This window comes from Cucurbita moschata, unplaced genomic scaffold (assembly GCF_002738365.1).
Source record: "Cucurbita moschata cultivar Rifu unplaced genomic scaffold, Cmos_1.0 Cmo_Scf00025, whole genome shotgun sequence".
NCBI classification, from domain to species: Eukaryota; Viridiplantae; Streptophyta; class Magnoliopsida; order Cucurbitales; family Cucurbitaceae; genus Cucurbita; species Cucurbita moschata.
Window position 1 is genome coordinate 3684886 of NW_019268541.1, and position 12234 is coordinate 3697119.

The following is a 12234-nucleotide window of genomic DNA, read 5'->3' on the forward strand; positions in this document are numbered from 1 at the left end:
TATGCGTTTATAAATAAAGAAATACATCTAGATTGCTACGAGGCCTTTTGGGGAAGTCCAAGAGCTTATACTCAAAGTGGACAATATCGTACCATTGTGGAGATCGGTGATTCTTAACAACTCGTCAGCTAGCTAACCAACCTAATCAATCCGAAATTTTGAATTAATCTAAAAAAAATTTCCAACCCAATTTGATTCGATCCGTCCCGTGCAAACATGCATCGTTACTATGAACTTTCAAAGTTAGAAATCCCACTAGAAGTTTCTTTTATTCATAGCTGAAGATGAAAGCCAATACATATGATGATCATCATGATCATGTTCTAGTAATTAGAGGGCTCCCCAAACCGGCGCTGAAGATAGGCAACAACATCAGCATCCAATTGGAAAGCCTTCTGAAGAACATCAACAGGAATCAAAGGCTTGGATCCAAACACAGCGTTGGCAATGGTAATAGCCCCAGGGTTTTGGCTGCCGAGCCCAGCAAAGGCAAGCGCCGGTGCACGCCCGACGTTGAACTGAAAGTGAATGAGCCCGACAGGGAACACGAACACGTCTCCTTTGTACAAAAGCTTGGAGAACAGCTTGTTGTCCGGGTTGGAGGTCACGAAGCCAACGAGGAGTGTGCCTTCCATGACCACGAGGATTTCGGTGGCGCGTGGGTGGGTGTGTGGTGGGTTTAGGCCGTATGGAGCGTAATCGATCCGAGCCAAGGAGATGCCGAGAGTGTTGAGGCCGGGGAGCTTGTCTACGTTTACGAGTGTCACGTTTGAGCCGTTTGGATTCTCTGTGTTCCCCGGAATGTTTAGCCCTTGGAATAGGAAATCATTCGCCACCGCGTATTTCGGGTCTTTGCACAACTTCCCATTCACAAATACTACAAAAATAAACAAACAAACAAACAAAAAAATCCCATAAATTTTTAAATTCATCTAACCGAGTATCTCACATTGGCTAATTCATACATCTACATTGGTACGAGATCTCCCGATAGCTTATACTCAAAATTAAGTAACATACCCGGAGATCTAGCATCATTAATTGCAACACAAAAATCTTGCAAAGGACTAGGGTCAAAGGAAAAGGCCATAAAAGAGTGGAAAGCCAAAGCAATTACTACAATTCCAAAACCCTTCATTCTCTTAAATTGCTCTAAACTTTGTTTCTTCTTCTATTTATAGGCAAGAAATACTCATTTTTCAATTATTATTAAATTTGTGTTCATATCATTATGTCCACCCATGTAATCGCTCAATCCACCGCACCTAAATGGTGTAAAAGTTATCTTATTTATAATTAAATAAATTACTAGGATATAAATTACAACTATAAATATCCTTAACAAATATATATATATACACGTTACTCCCATACAATTATTGTTTTTTTTTTATAAATTATTATGTTATAGTATTATTATTTAAAATTGTAATATATATATATATTGGAATGTAATTATTTTAAAATATATTGAGATTGAGTCCAAGTTTTACCTCAAAGTTAAAATAATAAATAAGTATATATTTAAAATATTTACATTTTATTTTTATTAAAAACATAAAAGTGAATAACCAATTTTAGCCGCAGATACTAACTCAACCTAATATTTTATAGATGAATTTACTATTTAACTAGAGTTGTTTAGATCGAAAAAATTTACCATATGAACAATTTAGTTAATCCAACGTAACCTTGAATGACTTCGTGCTCATGCATTTCAGTGGTTTAATTCTCACGGTTTTTTAACCAATTAAATTTTAATAAGTATTGAATTTAAAAGTTTTGAGCTCATTTAGAATCAATTTTAATTATTATTTTTAAATAATCTAATTTAATAAAATTTTAATAGTAAGTAATTTGTATAATTATTAGAATGAAGTTAGATTTTTTTACAATAATTCAAAATCAAATATTAATCAAATCTTGCTATATATTATGAAATTTGATTTAATATATAAGGTTAGTTGGAGAATATATATTATATAGCGGTAATCAATTATGATTTTTTTTAACTTGAGGGGCAGGATGATATTTGATTTAAGATATAAAGTTAGTTGTGGAATATATTTTATATAGCTTTCTCTCATTTTTAGGAATTGGTTTGTAATATATTTTATGTTTGTGATGTCCCACGTTCGTTCGGGAGGAGAACAAAACACCATTTATAAGAGCGTGAAAACCTTCTCCTAGCAGACGGTTGTGAGGGGAAGCCCAAAAGAGAGTCTAAAGAGGACAATATCTGCTAGCGGTGGATCTGGGTCGTTACAAATGGTATCATAGCCAGACACCGGACGATGTGCCAGCCGCCAACCTTCTCGCTGTTCCCCGAAGGGGGTAGACATAAGGCGATGTGCCACTACGGATGTTGGGCCCCAAAAAGGGTAGATTTGGGGCGGTCGTACATCGATTGGAGGAAGGAAAGAGGGCCAGTGAGGGCGCTGGGCCACGAAGGGATCCTTAATATGGTATCAAATCAGTAATAGAGAAAGAACAAAAGAAAAGAGAAAAATGACAGATCGGGACAGAGACGACAAATGAATTGGGATCACTTTCCACAAAATATATCATCCTTTTAAGCTCACATCTCAAAGGTTTTAATTTCCGGTGTCTCAATTGTCGAGCACATCAAATCATCAATATTTTTCCTCTCAACAATAAAATTAAGAACATATTCATTATGGACTCCGTTAGAAGCATCTTCAAATTTCTCAAGAAACCTCAAAGGTGACATGCTCAAGATAAGAACCCGTCGACCTATTTTTCCTTCCAACTGCTTCTAATTGATTGTAAACAAGAACTTCACAAAGGCGACATAAGACTGTTGGCCAAATTGATGAGATATCCTTGTTCGGGTTATCCTCTGGAACTTCTTTAAAGGAATCAAGCGCTCATTTGGAAAATTTTGCACAGGCTATAGCAACCGATGGGACACGCATCGCATGGTGGATCTGGAGGAGGCCAACAACACGTGTCATCTTGCGACTAGATCAATGAGTATGACCATCAGTGGAGACATGTCGCCTTGAACCAACCCGGTTCGGTCCAAGGATAAGTCAATACAAACATTTTGTGACAGGGAATCACTTCAATAGAAAGTAAGATTTAGATTACCTTGTTAATCGAATATCTCAAGGCAATAACACTTGTTTGAGATTCGAATATAAGATCGATCATATTAATCTAGAATGATTCTAAACATGGCAACCTAAAATCCATAGAATTGCAAATAAACTTAATCCTTAGCTAAGGAAAAGTAAGAACAGTTAGCCCTAATGATATGAAATCATTTCAAGGAAAAGTAAAATTCAGATTACCTTATTGATCAAATATCTTAAGGCAAGAACACTTGTTTGATATTCGAATCACGCCACAAACAAGATCGATCTATTCAGAACCCTCGATAATATCGCATATTAAGAACACATCCCAACTGTCCAACATGAGTAAATAATTAACTTAAGTTGAGCATAGTTATAAGGTTAATGGAAACTCGTGTCAATATGAAATGATTAATTTGGGGACATTATCCATTTGGAGAGATGAGCATGAGCTTTGAAAATTTAATATCATACATTGAAGAAGAGATGATTTATAAGATATATACCACACTGAAATCTACTAAGTGGGTTAGCTGCTGGTGGGGGAAATAATTATATGTAATGGATTCTTATGACTTGAATTTCAAATCCATAGAATTCTATCTTCATTGGGTACCTACCACTAATGTACAAAGTAACTTATCCAATTCATTGGGATGAATTTAGGGTTTGCTCCAAACAAATTTGAAATAGACGACAGTCATATGATCGTGGTCTCGTGGTTAGAGATTGTCGTTTTATGATCGTAACTTATTTCTATATAAAACCTCATGTCTAGGGTTTGAATTAGGATTTGGAATTCGAATTCGGCACGTGTGATCTGATATTCCCAAAGTTTGGATGAAGATTCGGAATCTGGATTCGCCACTTGTGTGGTCTGACATTTTCCTACATCCACTGCGACATGATCATGTTATTTACTTCTCGCTTCTAAAAGTGAAGACTATTCCCCATATCAACCACTCATATGCATCCTAGCTAGGAAAATTTCAAGGACGTTAGCTAACATAAAATTGCTCCAAGCAAAGCAAGTTTAACTTTAGAGTTTCTATGATTGAGTCACTGAAAAGAAAAGTGCACCTTATTGTTATTGATATAGATAGTAACTTTCAATTCTTATAAGTTTTTCTTAGTCATCCTATCCTCGAGATCGTTGTCATTTGAATATGGTTTTCGTTCATTCATGTACCCTTCTTTTACTCGAATGTCACAATAGACACTACAGTTTAACGATCATAGCCTATTCTAAAGTGGCTTATCCATGACCCACGTGGGCACGGGGGAAGGAAAGTGGACCCAAACTCACAAGGTGAAGCATAGCATATCACTAATCAATTTTTATTGTATAAAGAATGAAGGTAAATGAGAGTATGGGTCCTTTGAATGAGCTATCTCGAATCATATGAAAAAGGCCATGTTTAAGTTTGAAATGGTTGGCATTTATGGAGATGTAAGCTATTCATAAATAAACCCTACTAGGCCTCTAAACACCCTTGGCTACTTGAATTGGTGGTGCAAATGAAATTTGAGGTGCAAGTGGTAATTAAGGAATATGTAGATTTTGGTGGGGTTGTTGACAAATTTAATGTGTATTTTGGGGTAGGTGAGTTGGTCGAAGCGTTTTGGGATAGGTGAGTTGAAAATTTTAATGAGTGTTTTTGCAATCTCGAAAGGTCGTAGTCAGATTGAGCAACAAAGGTTTACGCTCTCTATCCTAAATGTTTACAGAACCTAAAATCCGACTGCTCTAACACCAACATGTTACAATGTAAATTTTGGATCACCTAAAAGCAGGACGCGAGTGACAGACTATGCAATGCAACATGAGTGTATGAGAAGAACAATAGAAAAACTATCATAAAATTTCATGTGAGTTATAACCATTCAACAACTTTTTCAAAATATAATGTAAACATGTACAAATATTCAGTTAGTTTGTAAAAGAGGGAACGAGATTGAGACACAAGTGATGTACATGATATGACTGACTACAACAAATATGTGGAAAAGACAAATGCTCTAGGTCGACACTACTCTGTGGCTATTGAGCTCTCGAGCACCCACTCGCCTAAACCAATAGCTTCATGCACTTGAAAAAAATGTAGAAAGGGTTAAGTGTATAAATATACCATATAAAAAACCTACGGTTCTCATCGCTTCCTTGACCTACAAGGTGACCACGAGCTTTACCTTAGGTTTTAGGTGGAGGACTCTTGTAGTTCACAGACTTAGATAGCTAGCATAGCCTACGTAGTGGTAGCTAGTATAATCAAGTAGGGACAACATGATGAATGTCAACCCGCTCATCATCCATGAGAAGTTAGCATGCGAACCCATTCCATAGGCCATGTAGTCGCCCAAGAGTGGTGGACCCCCTTGTACGTGGCAGCTCCATTGTTACCCGTGTAATCAAAGCCCACCACTAAGATGGATACATCGTGCAAGGTTATCCAAGTGAACTATCAAGTCACACGTTCCTAACTAGCCTCATGTCTAGCTCAACAATATCATACCTAAGTGGAAAGGGAAGTGGACACTCCACAGACATTATATCGGCTGCTATCGACCTAGATGGCTACCTTTGTCTACAAGGTTGTCGAGGTGCTCTTCTAGGTCCCTTGTCATGGATCCACAGCTCCAAGTTTCTCGATTTTGACTCTCCATGTCTTGCTTACGGAAAACCAGGGCTACACCCTTTTATCATCTCTCACAATTCTAATACACTCAGACTACCAAAGGCATTCCATCCGAGATCATCGTCTTGTCAAACTGGCGTTCACACCCTATTCTTATTCTATTTCTACCTACTTACACTCTACAGGAAAAATCACACATTCAACCATCTAGAGTTATTGTACAGTAAATCAAGCATATAGTCACAAATGCTCTTCGGGGCGATAACATCCATCAAATACCTGGAGCACAGATACACAAATTTTCATCCTCTATTTCAGCACGATTATGTACAAGTAGTAGAAAAACAATTCATTACATCATGCGAGAAGTATTTCAGTTATGTTCGTAATAAGAGTGACAAATCTCATGCTTATCTAATCGTCCTAAGTTCAGGTCAAACCGAATCTAGCCACCTAGATTTTGATGTTATAGCATGCATGCAGTACCAAGCAATCGTCATACGTATTACTTCCTAGAATCCGATTGTTGCATGTCTTTTCGAGTTCGATTTCAAGTTAGAAAAGTGTCCAAAAATTTTAAAATTCTCATAGAGGAAGCTAATTCACACAAAAATAGGATCAGTATCAAAATCGAACGGAAAAACTAGCTAACGAACGTCAAACGGGTCAAAAATGGAGCTCCCAACATGGCCACACACACAATCCACGTGCAGGAAGCCATGTGCGAGCAAGACAATCAGCGTGTGGGCAAAGCCTGCTTTCGAACCCCGGCGTGCATAGCCTTCACCTTCAAGATTTTGAAAAAAAATGCCTTAATTTGAGTAAAACCAAGCTCGAATTGGATAGCATCGAGATATCGTCCTATTGATACCCTAAAACACTGGTACACCTTCTCATATGGCCAAAATCTTGTGGATAATACCGTGATCAAAGAGCGCATTAGATATTTACCTAAATCGATAGGTTCTACCATGACATGACCCAATCGTACTCAAAAGAAGAGTTCGATGTTAGCTCAGACAAATCAATAATGCTAACGGAGCTAGTTTCTACTCCTTTCTTCTCCTTTATTGTCATTAGTCTTCTCAACACAACGTTCTCAAATGCCTCCGGTTCGATAGGAAATCAACCTACAGCCAATGACTAGTTCTGCTATGGCACTACATGTTCGTCTATCTTCTTCTAAGCATATCAACCCTCCCTTTCAAAAGTGAGATTTTCACTTACTTGACGAAACGGGAAATATCACTCCTAAATGCATCTTATTATATTATAGCTACAAAAAAACACAGACTTTTAATAACATGGACAGTCACGACGTACGAAAAACGCTATAAAAAGTCTATGATAGCGCTTTTCGTAAGCTATTGTATTCATTGTTTCTCGCTTGTTGCTTTAAGGGGTCTCCCCACTTTATGTGGGTATATATATACATATAAGCTTCGTCGAGAATACCAAGTAGATCAGTAGCTACAGGTTTCCCTCATCCTGTGAGGGAGGAAAGGTTCCGAGATACCTCGAGGCCCTTTTTCGTATATTTCGTCATTAGCAACCTCCTCTTTATCGATCATCAAAATCATATGCTTAATCAGCATATGATCCCTAATTTAGGGATAATCATATTTATGATTCGACATAGTAGATGGATAGCAATAGGGTTGCGTTGGTTCATACGAAGATTTTAAATGGGTATTAGGTAGAAATTAATTAATACTAATTTTTCAATTAAATGAAGTAGGTGAAGAAAGGTTTCATGGTTGGAAAACATTATTGAATTGAATTGAATTAGTGTTCTTAGCTTTTGATTTACTTCCTATAAATTAAACTCTTTCCATCACAAATTCTCTCATCAAATTGAAACATGACAAGTTTTGGTCTCTTTTCAGCTGCTTTACTTCTGGTTTTGCAAGCAACAATGCTTGCCTTTGCTTATGATCCAAGTCCTCTTCAAGACTTCTGTGTTGCAGTGAAAGACCCCAAATTTGCTGGTACTTTAATTCTCTTTTATCGACGGATGTCTGTTTGATGACGATTTTGTTTCGGGTTTGTTGCTCATACGTTTTATTATGATTTATGCTTCTTGTTTCTTGTAAAACGAAACCGAAACCGAAATGTATTTGAGAACGGGTTTTCAAATTTTTTTAAAATTATATAATAATACAATTATCACGGGTTAATGATATGTAACACAATTCAAGTTCCAACCAAAAATTGAAAATTATAGGCTAAATTAATAAAAATAAATTTGTAATTTAAAAAAAAAAATTAAAAATATGCTTGTGTATATTGTCCACATTGGTATGATATTGTCCACTTTGAGTATAAGCTATTGGTTGTTATGAATCACGACTCTCCACAATGGTATGATATTGTCCACTTTTAATATAAGCTCTTGATTTTTATGAATCACAACTCTCCACTATGATCATATAGATTTATAATCAAAGAATACTCTGTCAACTAGCATGATGCCTTTTAGAGAAGCCCAAAGCAAAGCCATGAGAGCTTATGCTCAAAGTGGACAATATCATACTATTGTGGAAAGTCGTGTTCGTCTAACATGGACTCACGGGCATAGTATTCCTCACTTACCCATGATCTTCCACTAAATTAACCAATGTGGGACTTCTCCCCTCGAACAAAGTACCCCTTGAGGCTTATGGAGCTCTCAAATAGCCTCCCCTTAATCGAGGCTCGACTCCTTTCTCTGGAGCCCTCGAACAAAGCACACCCTTTGTTTGACACGTTAGTCACTTTTAACTACACTTTCGAGGATCACAATTCTTTGTTCGATATTTGAGGATTCTATTGATATGGTTAAGTCTAGGACATGACTCTAATACCATATTATGAACAATGGTATGATATTGTCCACTTTAAGCATACCAATGGAGATAGTATTCCTCACATGTAAACCCATGATCTTCTATTACATTAACCAACGTGGGACTCACTCCCAACAGAGGTTTCCACACCCAAAGGGTCGATCGCCGAAGGTTTGTTGAAGGAAGGAAGAATAATTTGTCTTTTCTTTGTTTGAATCACGGAGACACCCAAAGGGTCGGTCCGACCATACGTACCTCGGCTAGATTGAATAACGGATTTTATTTTTTTTGTTGGAATGTAGTATTTGTGAATGGAAAATTGTGCAAGGATCCAAACCTTGTGAAAGCCGAGGACTTCATGTTCCAAGGACTCAACATAGCTGGAACCACAGCCAACAAACAAGGCTCAAACGTGACATTAGTAAACGTGGAGAGACTTGGTGGACTCAACACCCTCGGCATCTCCTTGGCTCGACTTGACTACGCACCAAATGGGCTAAACCCACCGCACATCCACCCACGAGCCACTGAAATTCTCGTGGTTTTGGAAGGCACTCTCCTCGTTGGCTTTGTCACCTCCAACCCCAACAAGCTCTTCACCAAAGTGTTGAACAAAGGAGACGTGTTTGTGTTCCCCATTGGCCTCATTCACTTCCAGCTTAATGTTGGACATGGCCCAGCCCTTGCTTTCGCTGGCCTTAGCAGCCAAAACCCTGGTGTTATTACCATTGCTAATGCTGTTTTTGGGTCTGTTCCTCCCATCTCCAACGCTGTTCTCACTAAGGCATTCCAAGTTGATGACACTGTCATTCGTGCTCTCCAACACCAATTTAGAGCTTAACAACATGGTTACCAAGTACATGGCTTTTGAATAATCATCCATCTCTAAGATATGAAATTCAGAGATAAAATCAGAATAAAGATGGGTTACAAGCACTCGTAGACTCGATCAACATTAAATGCAAAACACACTATTCTAACGTAAGTCTAAGAAATTAAAATACTACTATCTTATGAACATGTCATGGTCTCTAATTGCGATGTCATCCTCAGTCTCAGTCGTACATAAGTGTCTTGCATTTACCTAAAATAAAAGTAACACATGACTTTGAGTATTTGTAACTAACCTCGTTATTGGAGTCATGAAATGCAAACACATGCAACTCATGATCTAGAGACCTATTGTGTAGTACTTCACTATATACTACCCACACGTGCAAGCATGGATCTCCATGTGATTTGCACCTCCAAACCCATCATAGTCGAGCTAGTTGTCTAGAGACATGATGATCATCATCATCATCATTGTAATGTACACACCTATACTCGACCTGGATTCAAATCCGACGGATCCTTTCTTCTTCACCCAAATTGTGTGGGCAAGTTTATTGATTTATTTAGGAGAATTGTGAGTGGTTTTAACTTTTTTTTAAAATTTATAAAATTTGTTAGTGTTTTCTCCCCTATGAATACTCATTGGATTATATTCTATCAGCTCGTAGATTAGGTTCACAGACAAAACCTCTCTAAAGCTATAATTCTACTAGTCATGTGTGCCGTTGTGTCTACCGAAGATCAATTCGACCAAGATGACAGGGAGAATTATATGACATTGACATTGTAAAATTGGTCGGTAAATTTAGATAGTTTGAGACGACCTCCAGGTTCCTAACCCAAAAGTCTTAGCATATTATTTTAGCTATATTAACATATTATAACTTAAATAAAAAAACGCTATAAAATATTTTCATAACAATGTATATAAGCTGTATATTTATACTATATTTAAATATACATTACAACAATATAAAAGAAAAAAAAAAAACATTATAAAAAGTCCCAGACTTTTATAACATGGATTGTCAAAGACTTATGAAAAACGCTATAAAATGTCTAAATAACATTATTTGTAAGCCATATCCACTATTCTTTGTAACGTATATTTCCCACCTCCGACCTAGCCTCCACCTAAATCCCTCCCATGCCACACTTTATTTATAGAAAGAGTTTAAGTACATGAAAAAATATGTAGTACACAAATAAATAAATATATATATATATAAAAAGCATGAATGACAACATTTTATGATATTTTATTTTTTTTAATTGAAATTATATTGAAAAATGAAGCATTATGATTAAAAAATTCTTTCTAATAAATATTTTATTTTAAAATACATTTTTTTAAAAATTGAGAATTAATTTTAGGAAATTGATTTCTAGAAAATTATATAAATAATTTTGCAGGGATGAAAATTAAAATAAGAGACGGAGAAGATTTACTTGTCCCCATTTCATAGACATCTCTAATCGTGCGTTCAACCTCAGATAAGGTAATAAATAATAAAATTAATATGTAGCGAAGATTAAATATATATTATTTAATGAAATTATGGTTGAGAAGAGAAAAGAGCAATAAAATAGCAACAGCATTCCTTCGACGCGAAATGGAAACAAAAAACAAAATTCAAAAAACTTCTCTCTCTCTCTCTCCAATTGCTCGAATTCCCAAATAGCGCAATGCGAGAGAACAAAAAGTACGCAACGGAATGGAGAGAGAAATTGGAGTCGCCATTACCAGATTTCCAAAACGCGATGAATCAATCAACAACGACAGAGGTCATCTGAGAAACAATAACAAATCGCCTCAATTTCTCCTCCATTCCACTTCTTTTATCCAAATCCATACCACTACAGGTATACCTAAGGATTTGAGAATCTGCAGTCACAAATCATCTGATTTCCTGTTTCATGAATTCGTTGATCCGTTGAATCCGTTTCTACCATCCGCGTTTTTCCTTCTTCGTTCGCATGCATCGATTAAGGTTCGAATTCATGCATTTCTGTTTCTTTTCCTCTTTTATTTTTCTTTTGTTAGGTTCGCCTCGTAGGAATCATGTAATCGCCATCTGCTTTAATCTGCTCTGTTTTTCCGTGATTTATTTACAGAGACAGAGAGAGAGAGTTCTCGATTTGTTTTACGAATTCGCATTTTCCGTTTCGCTGATTGTTCTTCATGAGTTTTTTGATTCTTCTATTTGGAATATGGTATCATTCAACGCGATCTCTCCATAACCTATCTGCGTTCTTCTGTATCTGCTGGTATCAATTCGAGTATTGATTGCGTCTTCCTTCTGTTTTCCTTCTCTATGCCTATCAGATTAGGGCGGAATGAACGTTTCGTTGCGTCAAGTTCGCTGGATTCATTCGCCTGGAAAAGAACACCGTGTGTGATTTGGTAATGTTGCTGAATTTTAAGATTTTCCGATGTGGTGAGAGTTTAATTATTATTATTATTATTATCGTTACAAATGTCTTCGTTTACTATTTGATTAATTCTCCCATCAAGATAATTTTATCCTCAATGCATGATCCGATTATTTTGTTGATCACACAAAATTTATTTGAAATTTGAATCCCTCCCGAAACAAAATTGACTTTTAAATGGTTTCAAGATTGAAGCATGTATAATACTTTATTTAGTCCATCTGTGTATAGATTGATAATTATGGATGTGTCATACTTATTTATTTATTTTTTTTTATTCTTGCAGGGGTGAAGATTCAAGCATTTGATCTATTACTCAATAATATATATCTTAATCAGTTGAGTTATTTTTAAGATAAAATATCTATTATCATTTTAAAAGTCAATATTTCGATCTTACACTCTACC

At 36.4% G+C, this 12234-nt stretch overlaps 2 protein-coding genes across 2 annotated transcripts; one reads left to right on the forward strand and one right to left on the reverse strand.

The window, feature by feature from the left end:
- Positions 1-243: 243 nt before the first annotated feature.
- Positions 244-1149, reverse strand: LOC111461692 (germin-like protein subfamily 1 member 7). The gene is made up of 2 exons (XM_023105306.1): positions 1021-1149; positions 244-877 (listed from the first exon to the last, which is right to left on the reverse strand). Exons 1-2 carry the CDS (start codon positions 1136-1138, stop codon positions 324-326), a joined length of 672 nt encoding a protein of 223 aa, XP_022961074.1. The 5' UTR covers positions 1139-1149; the 3' UTR covers positions 244-323.
- A 6411-nt stretch (positions 1150-7560) lies between these two features.
- Positions 7561-9495, forward strand: LOC111461382 (germin-like protein subfamily 1 member 17). The gene is made up of 2 exons (XM_023104892.1): positions 7561-7722; positions 8862-9495. The coding sequence occupies exons 1-2, from the start codon at positions 7596-7598 to the stop codon at positions 9398-9400; spliced, it is 666 nt and encodes a 221-aa protein (XP_022960660.1). The 5' UTR covers positions 7561-7595; the 3' UTR covers positions 9401-9495.
- Positions 9496-12234: the final 2739 nt, after the last annotated feature.

What these genes read in the sequence shown, in the direction of transcription:
- LOC111461382 (XM_023104892.1), top strand. Translation starts at nt 7,596, where the DNA reads ATGACAAGTTTTGGTCTCTTTTCAGCTGCTTTACTTCTGGTTTTGCAA. An exon ending in GAAAGACCCCAAATTTGCTG is followed by an intron (nt 7,723 to 8,861) that starts GTACTTTAATTC and finishes GTTGGAATGTAG; the next exon opens with TATTTGTGAATGGAAAATTG.
- LOC111461692 (XM_023105306.1), bottom strand. Translation starts at nt 1,138, where the DNA reads ATGAAGGGTTTTGGAATTGTAGTAATTGCTTTGGCTTTCCACTCTTTT. An exon ending in TAATGATGCTAGATCTCCGG is followed by an intron (nt 878 to 1,020) that starts GTATGTTACTTA and finishes TTATTTTTGTAG; the next exon opens with TATTTGTGAATGGGAAGTTG.